Source organism: Schistocerca nitens, chromosome 9 (assembly GCF_023898315.1).
Source record: "Schistocerca nitens isolate TAMUIC-IGC-003100 chromosome 9, iqSchNite1.1, whole genome shotgun sequence".
NCBI lineage: Eukaryota > Metazoa > Arthropoda > Insecta > Orthoptera > Acrididae > Schistocerca > Schistocerca nitens.
In genome coordinates, this window is record NC_064622.1 from 11,807,919 (window position 1) to 11,824,255 (window position 16,337).

At 38.4% G+C, this 16,337-nt stretch overlaps 1 protein-coding gene across 2 annotated transcripts in view; it reads right to left on the bottom strand.

The window, feature by feature from the left end:
- Positions 1-8,644: 8,644 nt before the first annotated feature.
- Positions 8,645-16,337, bottom strand: part of LOC126203623 (neurogenic locus notch homolog protein 1-like) — a 167,148-nt gene continuing 159,455 nt past the window's right edge. The window contains exon 8 of one of the 2 annotated variants that reach the window (XM_049937995.1): positions 8,645-9,932. In XM_049937995.1, coding sequence (XP_049793952.1) covers positions 9,568-9,932 — 365 coding nt within the window. In that variant the 3' untranslated portion in view covers positions 8,645-9,567. Of the gene's footprint in view, positions 9,933-12,706; positions 12,757-16,337 lie in introns of those variants that run through there. The other variant, XM_049937996.1, reaches the window with a different exon arrangement.

A 16,337-nucleotide genomic window follows, 5' to 3' on the forward strand; every position in this document is an offset into this window, starting at 1 on the left:
ACAAGCCCTGAAACTAATGCACATAAATATTCAGTGCATCAGAAATAAACTAGACATTTTACAAGTTTTTGTGACAGAACATGCCCCCCATGTCATTGTGATTACTGAACATGGTCTTAAAGGTGAGGAATTAAAATTTGGAAATTACAGGGTTATATTCTCGCTAACAGCTAATGTAGACAGCTACATAAAGGTGGTGGGGTGGCTATTTTTGTCAAACAAACATGAATTACTACTAAAATGTCATTCCTGGATAAACACAGTAGTGAAAGAAATCTAGAAATTACTGGAATTACTCTTAAATTGAAGGGAGATGGTAGTAATTATACAAAGCAAAAAGTAATAGGAATTTATCACCCACCAAATGCAGATGTGTCTCATTTTTTTAATAGTTTCAGATCAGTAATTAGTTTAAGTGGCCCTAGTAATCTTACTATACTTGGGGATTTGAATATTAATGCAAACTCTCACGACATGCCTAGCTTGAGGCTGACAGATATACTGAATTCATATAACCTTGTAAACATAATAGACACTGATACAAGAGTGACAAACTACACCTCCATCAGGATAGATTATTTGATAATCACTAAACTTGCTACTAACACTGTTAGTCACAGAACTATAGAATTTCACTATTCTGACCACTATTGTCAGTCTGTTGAGTACATGGGTGTAAACACAGCAGAAGCAACAAATGTCACTGAACAGAAATGAATTTTGAACAATCACAATACAAATCACCTTAAACATAAACTAGCCCAGGAGGAATGGAAGTGTGTTTATAAGGTAAAAGGCTCAAACAAGAAATGGGATCAATTCTATGAAACAATTTTGAGACATTTTAATAACTGTTGCCCAGTTAAAGATGTAAAACAGATTCTAATACATAGAAAGAAACCAAAGCTGAAACTACCAAGTAGTTTGATTAAACTCAAGCAGAATGTTCATGACCTCTTCTTTCTTTATAAATCAAAAGAGGATATCATCCTTAAGGAAAAGTATTGTAAAGCCAAGAAAATGTTTAAGGCAGAGCTTTCGAATTTTGGGAAAAAGGTGCACGGTGATACAGTCATTAAATCTGACAATGTGAGTAAAGCATTTTGGAAACTCATCAATCAATACCGGAAAGCACCATCAAATGTGAATACAAAAGAAATAAGCATATTGCATGAGGGAAAATTAATAGAAGATCTGAGAACAATCTGTGACATTTTTAATAAATATTTCATCACTTCATGTAGCATTCCAACTCAACCACTTGACCAAAACAGCATGATAAACATCTGCTCATCCCAATGTACAAACTTTGAATTCAGAACTGTGAGTGAACATGAAATAACTCGAATAATCTGCACATTAAAGACAAGCACTCAGCTGGGTGGGATGAGGTATCTAGTGCCCTAGTTAAAAAGTGTTACAAAGAATTAGTTAAACCTATTACCCATCTGATTAACAGCTGTATTAGGGAAAACACCTACCCAGACTCATTCAAAATGAGTGTAGTAAAACCAGTATATAAGAAAGGATCTAGAAAACAGGTTGAAAACTTTAGGCCAATATCATTAATCCCCATATTTAGCAAAATCTTTGAATATGTTTTGCTTTCACAACTTGGTGACTACTTCGCAACAAATAACCTACTCACTGAAACACAACATGGTTTCAGGAAAAACCACAGCCCCATCACAGCAGTCTCTGAATTTTTACATAATGTACATAGTGCACTTGATGAAGGAAGTTTGGCAACAGCCATATTCCTTGATCTTACAAAGGCATTTGATTCAGTTAAATATGACTTATTAATAAAGAAACTTCAGGCATATGGCTTAAAAGATTCAGCAATACTACTGCTAACCGACTACTTGACAAACCGGAAGCAGTGCACATAGCTAACATACCAAATTAATGACCGAGTTGCAATCGCCCAGTCTTCTAATGAAACTGTTAAACAAGGAGTTCCCCAGGGATCTATTCTTGGCCCCTTTCTCTTCTTAGTCTATGTGAATGACCTCACCAAGCCACGAAACTCCATACTAGTGTGCTACCCAGATAACACATCTCTGTTGTTTTTTGGCAAAAATACCTGTGAACTTACCTCTTCTGCAACAGATGGAGTAATAACTATAATTAAATATTTTCAAGAACAAAAGCTAAAGGTCAATGTTAATAAATCACAATTATTATCATTCAAGACTGTTAACTCTCATCATATCTCTATAAATAACATACATGGAATTGAGGCAGCAGAAACTAATAGCTGTTAATTCTTGGGCCTATACTCAGACGAAAACTTGCGTTGGTCAGAGCATATTAACTTTGTGTGTGGAAAGATTAGCAGTGGATTATATCTACTCAGTAATCTTGCAAAAATAGTTACAAACCCTACTATTCAAACAGTTTACTATGGAACAATGTATCCCTTACTAAATTATGGTATTGAACTGAGGCTGTGCTGCTGATACACACCTCAAATGATAAATGTTGGTGCAGAAGAAGGCAATTAGAATAATGCATGATCTGGGTCATAATGATTCTGTTAGAGAGATTTTTGTGCAACATAAGTACCTTATAGTGTATTCCCTGTATTTATATAAGGTAATTTTATTTTTTGAAAATCATCAAAAAGATTCAAGAAGATGCAATGGCATACACGACCACGACACTAGAAATAAAAATAATTACTTTATGCAAAGAACAAAGTTAAAAATAACATATCACATCCCATACATCAGTGGTCAAATCTGGTTTAACAAATTGCCAAAATACTTATGTGCCTATGATGGAAATATCTTTAAAACGAAACTCAAATTATTCCTGGCAAAGAAATGTTTGTACTCTCTGTCTGAATTCTAAGCTGCAAACACATGATCTTATAGTTTGTATTAAAAATTAGAAATATTTTAGTTGTATACATAATTCTGTGACTCTACATTCCATTTTTGTGCTTGTATTATAGTCTTGCTAATTTATATCAACTATTTGTTTTGTTTGTATTTTAAGAACATCTTCATAATTATGTAAACAACACTGACATTTGCAATAGTCATCATTTTTGTTGACTCTACACAAAAAAATTAAATAAATAAATACGTAAATGTCAGAAAAAACACAATCATTTTACATTAGACAACAAAAGCTATAATTCAAGAGCACATTGCTGTTTTGTACACTATGTCAAGTCCTGTTTACAAAACAAATCATGAGAGCCTATCTTGTAATAGAATCTCCTATAAGATTTTACTGCGTCTCTTCTGTTACATCAAAACCAATTAGTGGCTGCATGCTTACATTTACTCCATAACTCCCCTCTACCAAAACGTCTGGAAAGTTTCTAATCATACCTCATGTTCTAGTTTTGTAATGAATTTGATCATCACAGCCTGTTTCACACAATCTACTCACATGTTTGGGAAAAAAAGCACTATCATTTCAAGGTTCCACAATGAGCTATAATTCAAGTTTTGTTACTAATTAGAGTTTATGAAGTATGAAATAACACAGGACTTGGCATAACACCTGTTTTTTAAACACGCAATCGTTAGTGATAATAATAAAAACAGTCATGATTCCATGAGAATAGATACGTCCGATTTCTATTACTTTTGTCTGTGAAATCTTATGGGACTTAACTGCTAAGGTCATCAGTCCCTAAGCTTACACACTACTTAACCTAAATTATCCTAAGGACAAACACACACACCCATGCCCGAGGGAGGACTCGAACCTCTGCCGGGACCAGCCACACAGTCCATGACTGCAGCGCCGTAGACCGCTCGGCTAATCCCACGCGGCAATTTCTATTAGTCTTATGAGCAAAATAAGTATAATTTAGAGAGAACTATATGCATCCAAACTTTGACCAGGTATACCACTCCTTGTAATAGAACCTCCTGTAAGATTTTATCGCATCTCTCTCCCTTCCAATATATTGAAAAACAAATACTGTCTGCGTGTTGACATTGAGCACGTTACATACACATGTATCACCTCACTGGAGCACGTGGCCAGTGTTCGAAGTCGCTTGCACAGATCTGCATATAAAGTTTTATCGCCAGTACTCGAGGAAGACTGTATCCAACAGACTATCAATCACAAGAGAGGATTCCTGTATTGGTCCTTCACGAGCAGATTAATACATTGTTTTTTCGGCTGAACACATCCAAGCTGTGTACGACTACAGCTATGTACACGGCCCTACACTTTGCTTTTCTACCATAACTTCGAGGTCTGTGTCAGCTGCTAAACCAAAATTAACACATTTCGATCCTTTAGCTCTCACAAAAAGCTTAACACTGCATGGTGTAAACTACGCAGCTCCCACAACACACAGGTTGGTAGAAATAAAACACAGAGGTGATGTTTCTCATTGACAAAAATGTGGAGGACATCATAACATATGGAAACTGGAAGAGTTTGCAGCATTTTACATCATTTCCAACAGCTGTCTCAATGTGATGACCTAAACAGTTAATCTCATCCTCTACAGAAATGGGGAAGCGGATGTCTCAGTATTTCATTTCGAAGAGCACTGTTTCCTCATTTTGCAGTCATCTACTTGATGGCAGTTCTGCTGTTGACCGTCGCTGGAAGGTGCTGTTCAGAACATGGGCGAGGTAGTAGAAATAAGAAGAGGTACTGTTATCTTACTGGAGGGGGAAAAAATATATGTAGAGAGCATCACAACATATGGAAGTAGCTTGACCAACTTTCTGAAGATGATGACCTCTGCATTTAATCCCATGCTCCACAGTGACAAGTAGCAGATATCCACAGATATCCAGTGTCCGCCAAGGCACCCTCCACCTCAACAAAGTGGTGTCAATCAATGTTTATGTGGTAATCAACAATCTACCAATAGAAGGACGGGATGGGAAAGACACTATTGATACGGGACAATGTGCTGTAATATGCACCACAGTTGATAGCACAAACAGTTTCATTAATTTTACCAGGTGTTCTGTAATTTCGACACCAGCCAATGACATGGCAGAATGCTTACCAGTTTCTGCATCATCACTAAATCACCCCTCCGCGACTGTGCAAGTACCATAAACTACAATGCAAATGCAGATAGACGACTTCGCTGTACATCCATTTAGTCATATACATCAAAGTATACCAGTTGTTCCATAATTTCAACGCTAGCCAATGACGTGGCAGAATGCTTCCTAATTTCTGTATCATCGCTAAATCGTCCCTCCCCTAATTTGCAGCTACAATATACTAGATTGTGAATGCAGCTAGATGACTGTGCAGTACGTCCATTCGACCATATACACCAACTTATACCACACAGCATCCTATATTGAAGCAATTAGGTCATCTACATATTTCCAGTGCACTGATCATACTGCAGAATTTAAATTCCAACTGGCCATCTTTTCTTGTATGGATGAGCATCAGAGTATTCTCACATTTGTAGGATAAAGTTAGAGGTTGGGAGATCCCTCCCACATTACCAATATTATCCATGGCACCCATCCAAAAGCACAAGATCTCTTCAGATGCATGCATGTCGAGGAGGGTAGCACCTCTTATGGGTGTATAACAGACATGAGAGTGCTGCAGTAATATAACAGTTGGTTAAGAAGAGACGTGCGGATTATACACGATGGAGTTCCAGATGGATGAAGTTTGAAATATTGCACATAAATCAACCATGCTATCAATTCTGGAGCATTATTCCATTGTATGGAGTCAGTATCAGGAGGGTACCGGCATGAGGGAAACGATCACAGACCATAAAACACACACTCCGATGGTTACTCGGTTCTGCACTGAAAAATGCTATGTTGTTAAAGAAGAAGTATTAGTCGTGTGGAATGCAATACTGTAATACTCTAACGCAGGATATATTTGTCCAAAATCAGACATAAAACCACCCTGCAAGTTTCCTATCCCAATCACTACGATGAAACTTTAAAATGATAAAACTACTTCCTTCTACACTATTCTGGTGTCCTAGGATGGCATCGTCAGTGTACATCCACTGCTCAAACTGCCTATAAACCAACTAGAAAGAAGTCCAGAGACTGCTGTTCTGTCTTTTAGGAAATTAATGGATTTTATACATGTTTTTAAGCTGGAAATGTACGTACTCCCAACTACACTTGCCATGTTAGTTGGGCATGTCATTAGTAGTAGTAGCAGGAGTAGTAGTAGTCATGGTTTCAACAGATGTGGCTATGTCTCACTTGGAAAGAGTGAAGAAAAACCAACATGAATATTTTTGATAACTGATGTATGGAGGTGCACAAAAATGCACATGAAGAAGTAGCAACTTCTAACAACAGAGAAAGCACCATGATCAGTAGCCAAAAGAGATGTAACATTCTTATTGCTGTTTACAGTAGCATCAACACAGCTCTGGTAGCATTCCTCTTGCATTAGGAAGCCCTGGTCCGATGTTAGGTAGTTTCGCTCATGTGTAGGATAATATAGCAATTTCGTCCTATCACCACATCTCTCGAGAACATCCCCTCACACTATTTAAGGTGATACATGTGATATTGATGCACTCTCCTACAGAACACACTAGAGAATGGCTTAAGCCTGATAATCGCATTGATTCTTCTCCGTAATACACAAGCAATAACAATGTTTGTGAGAACCGGCAATAATTCGGTAATATATATATTCGACTGCATGTGTGAGGCACAGTTATGGTTTGGGATACATATGCTTTGCCTGCTTTAATATGGCATCTCTGTGTAATCCTTATGGCACCTTTGTTGGAGTATGCGTTACAAAAACCCACGTAGTTTACAGGGAGGGGGAGAGGGTTAAAAGTGAAAGCAGCCAGAGCATAATTTTTAAACTTTTCTTAGTCCTGAGTGTCCGGGTTACCCCCAACCCACCTCAATTCCATGTATTTCATGGTACTTGTTCTCTAATTTTATGTATTCTCAATAATTTTAAGCAATTTTGCATGTTTTTTTCACTATTTTACATATTTTGTCGTATTTCGCTAAATTTTACACATTTCCCATCAACCTGTCGTAATTACACCATGTTTTCCTCAATTTTTACCAATGTTATGTCACTTGTTTATATTTTTTTCGATATTTTTCCGTAAATATATGGTCATACTGATGGCATACCCATGTGTTGTTCGATTTTATATAAGGATATTTGCAAGTCCTATACACAAGCCTACTAAAAAATCGTAAGAATTCTCCTCTTCCTGATTTTGGCTAGGAAGATCGTGAAAAGTATGATAACACTCGCCTCATATCTAGACGAGACTTAACGAGTGGTTGGTTGGTTGGTTGTTTTGGGAAAGGAGACCAGACAGCGAGGTCATCCGTCTCATCGGGTTAGAGAAGGACGGGGAAGGAAGTCGGCCGTGCCCTTTGAAAGGAACCATCCCGGCATTTGCCTGGAGCGATTTAGGGAAATCACGGAAAACCTAAATCAGGATGGTCGGACGCGGTATTGAACCGTCGTCCTCCCGAATGCGAGTCCAGTGTAATGAGTGGTGCACACTGGAAACTCGTAATCTGGAAACAAATCCGTGTACTGCTACAACACCTCAGAGTACTTGTTGGCAGACTCTTGTGGCAATGCATTCAATGAAAACTCAAAAGTCTGACGCAGTTTTACACTTTCGTCTGACTTACACTCTACCATGTAGGGTTCTGCAACAGAGAGTTGACATGTGTACAGAGTTGATTTCTACTGTTGCTCTGCTATTTATTTTTTTCCCGATAGGTATATGCTCTTATTGCTTACCAGATGAGCTTCTCTACTTTTGTTTACACTTTCCAACTCTGATATGTCCCCACAACTATGTCAGGGCATCTACAAATGGTAGATTACGGGTATTTCTTTCATCCTAGTAATAAGTTACTCATTAATTGACATAATGTCATTTGCACTTAGCATCCTCAACTGTGAGAGTCTCTCCTTCCTGTATCTACAGAGAGTGCATCCCTGACAACGTAATTAATAGACGAAGTGTTAGCAAGTTATGCATTCAAACTAGAAATGTCCACCACTGACAGCTCTACAAACATAATTATAGAGACTATGCATGAATATTGCCAATCATTAAGTCTCGATTTCAACCACTTGAATGTTATTTCGACAGTGCTACAGCCCCGCAAATAGCAAAAAACTTTTCCCAAAATGATTCTGTGATGGATGTAAGCACATTTAAATTCATCCTGCTCAGCATAACATCTGTGATGCAAGTTATATTATTGATTTTTCATAACAAAATTGTCTAGTTTCTACAGTAGTAACAACAAACCATGGCATCTTGCTGTGCCTATCAAGTCTCCTTTTATACTCTTAGAAGATCCACAATGACAGTGCATAACCATCCCAATTCTGTTATTTTGTGTTGCTAGATGTCCATAGGAAGGATGGAGACAGTCCTTTGTGAGTATTATTCTTATGTACAGTAGAGAACAACACATTAGTTGGAAGGCATAGCACCATACTCAACTGTACCAAGTTACTCACAATCATATATTCTGCAAATGCATTGCATTAGCTTTATTATTTTGTACAACTATGTCCATGTTTGTGCCGCAGGTGGTTCCAATAAACATAAAACATTGTTTGTATTCTTATAAGGATTGTTTGAAATATTTCATTCATCAATTAAAGAAGTGTTTCTCATGAGTAGATCTCTCTGTCCTTCAACATCTAGTTTAATTATCTTACATAAGATGTTACAGAGACGTTTTCATAGATATAAGGTTTGTGGATATAATATTTTAACTGGAAGTTACGTAACTATAATGTTTCATAATCTTATTTCAAGCTTTTATTTGCGATCTCTTGATTGTTATGATAAAGTGACAGCCAGGGTCATTTGCAACCTTGTGCTGTACTCTTGAAAGGGGATACATGTCTACAATGTAGTTAAAAAATTAATAATACACTATTATAGTTGTGTTTATCTTTTATATTATGGAACATTACAAAGAGGTACAGAGGCAAACACTATGCTTATTCTATAACACTCAGATTATATACAGACAGCTGGAAATATCAACAATTCACATAAATGCACAAACACTATCATTAAATGTATGATGAGTGGGTTCCTGAAAAACAGCACAATTCAAGAGCCAGGTATTATTTGAAACAGATACCCAATTATAACTGTGTAGGCCTCCACAGCCAGAGTCAGTTAACATGGGAAGTTTTCTGGGTATGGTACCGCATCTTAATGTAAGAAACTGTTACTGATGAAACTGATATTTCAGCCACAGTAACTGTGACCAAAACGCGTTTCATCTGTAACACTTTCTTACAATATGATGTGGTACCATACCCATAAAACCTTTTCGTGAAATAGCAATTTGTTACTAACATTTCTCAGTGTGATACAGAACTCTTACCAAATCTGTGACTGTATCACCGAAAACATACCTACCAGTACAAACTGTTTGGTATAATTTCCATAAGTATATACATAAAGAACTGGAACTTTAGATCAATTTCCAAACATAACTCGATGCTTAAAACTTTCTTAATATTCAATGTTATTATAGATACTTTCATTATTTGAGAAGATTAGGTACAAAAAAGAGAGTAAAAAAGAGTCTATGTTCATACAAAATATCTGCTCTGGTAGACTATCCTCTGTTGAGAATTTAATGGCTGGCAAGCAACAGAGGCGTCGCCTGTGTAGCCTGCAGGACAAGCACAGAGGGGAATGTGGTTTCTGACGACACACTCTGCCAGTGCCCCACAGGCCCCTCGACACGGATTGCGGCAAGTGAAGGTGGACGCGTCGCACGAGAGATCAAGCCTGCACTCGTTATCTGTGAGGCACTCTCCACGTCGACACTCCCGGAGCGCATTTCCGACGTACCCGGCAGGGCAAGTGCAGACCGGCCGCCGCTTCCCCGTGTTGTCGAAGCCAGGCTGGCAGACGGCGTTCTTTCCGCACGGATTGGGATTGCAGTAATCATCTGTTGACAGTTGTCAGAATATCTGTGTAGATAATTAATTTGATTGGAAAATACAAACACTTTTGTGTTGTGTGTGTGTGTGTGTGTGTGTGTGTGCGTGCGTGCGCGCGCGCAATGTTATGTTATATAAGTGATGTGTATGTGCCAGGTGTTATAAATGTGCACACAGCTTGTAGAGTTTATACTGTAAACAGGATTTATGATGTACCAATCAATTCTCATATAACAACATACATAATACACAATGTAGGAAAAGACTGAATGCTACTCACTGTAAAGCAGACACATTAAGTTGCAGACAGGCACAATTAAAAGACACTTACATAAAGCTTTCGGTCACATTTTTCATCGGCAAAAGAGAAGCACACACCCTTCGTGCACATGAGCAAGCACACCTCACGCACACACGACTGCCAACTACAGCATCTCGGGTCACATGTGCATGAAGTGTGCTTGCTCATTTGTATGAATGGTGTGTACTTCTCCTTTGCTAATGAAGTATGTAGTTGGAAGCTTTTTATAAGTGTCTTTTAATTATCCCTATCTGAAGCTTATCATGTCTTTTTTACAGTAAGTAGCGATCTGTCTTTTCCCACATTGTTGATACTCCTACCTGGAGTTTCTATTGTTTGAACATACATAGTATCGCATTTTTAATTACACAGTACATGTGCCCTCAATTGTCCTTCATATCCCTTGTCAGCTGTGAAAATGCAAACGTCAAAAAGCTTATCTGCTTAAAATTGTGAACCTTCATCAGGTTTGATTTTGACACAGAAGTGTAAAAAGTTCCTAAATTTAGGTACTGAGCTTCTCTGGTGGCTTTAATTGATATTAACAGTGTAACTGTATTTCTAAGTACAACAGATACCCATTTTCTATGTCTTAGAGATGATTCAGATATGGAATGTGATTTTTCACTGAAAAAATAACCAATATCTTCCAGGCCAACAAACATAATTTATAACTGCGACTTTCCAGTTTTGATGCCACTTCAGCGACATGCGCGTCGATGGGGATGAAATGATGATGGTTAGAACAACACAACACCCAGTCCCTGAGCAGAGAAAATTTCTGACCCAGCCAAGAATTGAACCTGGGCTCTGGGCCCTGTCACGCTGACCACTCAGCTACCAGGGGCGGACTAAGTTAGGGTGAAAATTATGTATTATTTGGCCAAATAATACAGCACAAAGAAATTTAGGGGACACATTGAGATGATATTGTAACCGGGGTAACTCGTATTGAACATTTCACAGTGTAATGTACGGCTTCACTTAACACCAATGTCGATGGGATGAGTATGGATTCAGTGAAAGGAAGAAAGCTTTGAGAGCCTCTTTTTTTCCACTCAGTAGTGGAATGTGCTGGCCTCGCAACTGTGATCTTCATTTGCTTAAGCAAAACAATCCTACCTTTCTATTTCACTTCCAAAGTAAGAACAGAGGTTAATGTCCCTTTGACAGTGAAGTTATTACGGAATAACTAGCCCTACTCATTTCAAATGCAGATGACTGGCACCAGGACAACACAGCTAACAATTACAATAACTGCAATCACATGATCAAATTTCAAACAGATTCATCACAGTTATCCACAATATCCGACGACAACCGACAGAACTCCGAGCTGTCAGATATTCTCTTATGACATCATGGAGTCAAAATATTAGTAGAAGCAACTACTGACTCAAACAGTACTAAGAATGCTGTGTCTCTGAAACAGCATATGAGATTAAGGTGCATTTAGCTCTTAAGGTGCATTTAGCTCTTAACGTTATAGTTTCAGTGAAAAGAAAACATTGCACTGAAGCTAACTGGACAAAGAGAAAAAATAAATGACACTGGAAATTGCCAGTGGAATACAAACAGTGCAAAGTGTAGAGCTAACATCTTGCCATACAGTGGAGGTGTCAACTGGTTGACAGGTGGATAAAAAAAGCGAAAATGTACCTGAACTTTTAGGTTGGGTCCTCGTTCAGTGCACGCAAACTCCCCACCTCTAAACTGTCTCGGCACTGTAGTTCACCTGGGACCAGGCTTGTATCGGATGGAATGCGGGCGAAAGTAAAAAGGAGGGAGGGGGAAGAGGAGGGTGACCGTTCGTTGTGGGGGGGAGGGGGGCGCTGCGGTAGCGACGAGCCCACACGCTAGGAATGTGGTGCGACACAGCACAGCATGGCACTGCGCTGTGGACTCACTCCAGTATGGAGTGGGGGAGTCGCACGTGGTGCACAGCGAAGTGTCCGAATCGGTCCAGTTGCGATGGGGGAGTGGTAGACGTGGAAGAGACAATGAGGAACAAAGAGGGAACACGTAGAGTGATGGGGTGAAATGGAAGGGGAGGGGACAGAACGTGCAGGTGTGGCGCAAAGTATAGCACTCGCTGAAGCCACGAGAACAGGGGGACCGGAGGACATGTCACCGATACGATTGTCGTCTACGTATGTCTGAGAAACAGGTACCGGGAGCTAGTACACTGATGGGAAGTTGCCACTGAAGTCGAAGATACTGTGCCCAGCAGTGCCTTTTACTGCTGAATGCTCGACCTCAGTCTTGGCCCCATTTGCTCGTGTGAGAGACTCTCTCTTTAGTAAGGCCCTAATGAAAATATGTACAATATATATGAATGTTTTCCACTCTCGAATTTTTTGGGGTAAATGAGTACAGTAAAACTTTTATAAGCTGGTGGGGTGCACTGCAATGTGAAATGCTAGTTTGTGCACTGTGCATCAGCATCATGCATAAAATAATAACTTTTCTTTGGACCAATACCTGTGTATTCCGAAGGTATTGCAGTCTGAGTCTGATTACTTACTGGCGACCTGTGGGCAAAGGTACTTATACAACACAATTTCATTAAGTTATATATGTTACTTATATTTGAACACTAATGCAGATGATGAGACCAGTGTATAATAAAAATTTAAATAACATTTCTATACTTGTGAATTATTTTACACCACACAGTTTACATGGACTCAAAATCTGAATGTCAAATTGGCAGAAATCAATTTCTTCACTTTTGTTTACACCTTCAGACTAAATTTGAATTCTTTCATCTAATTAACATGAACAAAATATTAAATATGTAGAACGCAAGCAGTCTGACAATTGATGAGCATGCTGCTGTATTGTTTGTGTAAGGTCTGTGTCACGGTGTCTATCCTGCGATAATTGTTTACTTTGTATCTCATTATCTTAGTTCATATATGTATGGACTGGGAGCTAATAAATTATGTAATTCAGCAAGAACTAATCGGGTAGATAAGAAAACTTCCTATTCCTTGCCATCATTTCAATATGGTCTTTCCAGTACAATGAGTTAAAATACAGCATTCAACCAGGAAAACTGATAACAGATGGATCTAAAGGGTATGAGAATGTCATGCAAGACTAAGAGGTCACTCTATGTGCAAATTATAAAAACACAGTATCAAAATTTACAAAGTTATTCCAAGCTGTACAAGAAGGTCCTTTGTAAAATAATATCTAACGCAAAACAGCTAGCAGACGAAGGCTACATAAACAATTCTAATGACAAATGTAAAGCCATGTGGGATATTATCAACAAGCTGATGTCACATAGAATCATAGTGGCCAAAACATAATAGACACCAAATGCATTTGTTATACATTTAATAAATGCTTTGCTGAAATAGCTAGCGGTGTTTCAGTTGGTCTCTCTCCACCAACAAAATCTTTCCCTCCAAAGTGTATAAAATATGACAAATAACTTTTTCTAATGTCTACAACTTTGAAGAATATTCTTCTAATTAATAAAAATACGAAAAAGTCTCTCTCATCTGGCCTTGATAGTTTACCCAGCTATGTAAGTAGACAGATTGATAATGAGACAGTACAGCCTCTCTAAAAAAATAATCAACTATTCATTTGGTACTGGTATTTTCCCTCAACCACTCAAAATCTTCATGATCCCCTCAAGAAGGGGGACAAGCTCAAGGTCAACAACTACCAACATATAAACTTCTTCTCAACAGTATCCAAAACAACAGGAATCATTGTGTACACTAAAGTAAATCATCAATGAGGCTTTCTTTTGATTTACTGATCAGATAATACAGGTATTTAAAGAAAAACACTATGATTTTCGACTTTTTATTGATCTGATAAAGGCATTTCATTGAGTCAATCACACACTGCTTCCATGCAAACTGAATGCTTATGGTATAGGAGTCTGTAATGAATGGTTTCAGTCTCGTCTATCAAACAGCAGAAACAACAACACATGACGGAAGAATAATCTGTTCAGATTTAATATCACAATATTATGAAAAGAAAAGTTGCTACTCCCCATGTAGCCGAGATGCTGAGTCGCAGATAGGCACAACAAAAAGGCTCCCACAATTAAAGCTTTCGGCCATTGTCCTTCATCAACAATAGACCACACACACACACACACACACACACACACACACACAACTCGTGCACATGACCAGTGTGCGCGAGTTGCGTTTGCATGAGTGTGTGTGTGTGTGTGCGCGCGCGCTTGTCTATTGTTGATGAAGGATAATGGCCGTAAGCTTTAGTTGTGGGAGTCTTTTTGTTGTGCCTATCTGCGACTCAGCATCTCCGCTACATGGGGAGTAGCAACTTTCCCTTTCATAATATTATTACATTCCATCCTGGATTTTCCATTGTTTGACAGACGTAATATCAGTCACTCAGGGCTCAATATTAGTCCCCCTCCTCTTCTTTCTCTCTATTAATGACCCCCACGAACACCTACCTACCCTCAACAGTACCTTTGTTATTTGCTGATTCTACAAGCCTCCTCCCTTGTAAAATTACTCCACAGTAGATGACAGCTGACTTGGCTGTGAAAGGCTGTATGATAACAACCTCTTTCTTAATATGAATAAAACAGACTGTATGACCTTCTGCCCATCAAAGCACCATACAATGCATATAGAAATGATAGCTATAGTCGAGAAATTTGTTGAACAGGTCAGTGATACTAAATTCCTGGGGTTCTGGATAGACAACACGCTACAAAGGAATGTTGGAGTGAGTTCTCAGCCTAAGGAGCGATTTGAATAGCTTTAAAACCATATACTTTGCTGTAGTTAACTCAGTCATCTCATGTGGCATTCCTTCCTAGGGTAAATATACAAGAAAATATTTGTTAGGCGAAAATAAAGTGTCTAGCTTGCAATAAGTGTATTAATCTTGCATGTTATGGTAGTTAAATGACAATTATTCTTATTTAAACATAGAGAGTGCCGTTTAAAAACTATTGTTAAATGTGACACACACACACACACACACACACACACACACACACACACTCTCCCTCTCTCTGTCCTTTACTCCACATGTATATTTAAAAACCAATGAACCATATGGTTTATGCTCCTTCAATAGCCATAGCTTGTATCCCATATCATGAACATGATTTTGTGGATAAATAAATAAAATTTTAGGTCATACGATCATGTTACATTAATGTTAAATTTTTGTCTTCACTGAAAAGACGTGAAAGTTCTGCTTACTAACGTGAAATTTGCTTTCACACACACTGTTCTCCTAGTACACATGTTAATGCTTACACCTACAGCCTTTATTATAGGCAGATCTCCAGTTGCTGTTGGAGTGATGTGAAAACCAGCATTGACAACTGTTAGTTTTCTCCAGCATAGATGATGTGGTCTGCAAAGACCACAAGTTGTGTGCTGCTTTTGCCACAGTGAAAGAGCTTCGATACAAGTTAAATGGATGTCAGTTCATGTCTCTCATAGATCACATACTAATTACACAAGCTTTCCACAGAAAAAAAAAACTGATAATCCAACACTAACCCAATTGTGTTACTTAGATACACTGATGTAGAACAAAATGCACTAGTAGATGTACTACCTTGAAATGACACTTTTCAAATGCTGCACTTAGTAGTACTCAGATATGCATAAATGAGTTAACAGTATAGCAGAGATGCTGAGTCACAGAAAGGAACAACAAAGAGACAGTCATAAAATTAGCTTTCAGCCAACGAGGCCTTTGTCAAAAATAGAAACACACACACACACTCATGCAAACGCAACTCACACACACATTGACAGTCCCTGGTGGCTGGAGCTATATTGTTACATTCTATCCTGGATTTTCCGTTGTTTGATTTTGCCATGAGATGAGTTAAATTGTTTTATCACGTCAAGTCTGGTATACAGCTTCTACACTTCACATTGTCAAGCTCCAAAGTACACTAAACTCTCACTATTATGGTCCTCTGTAGTCTGGCCTCTCCGTAATCCGGCACATTTCCAGCTTCTTGTTGTTCAACCTGAAATGACGCCTACAATAATGAAATTTCGTCTGCAACGATGTTGTTAGTTAATCATATTGTTCAGTATTCCAGTACACTCTGAAATTGTGGCTTTCATTGTGG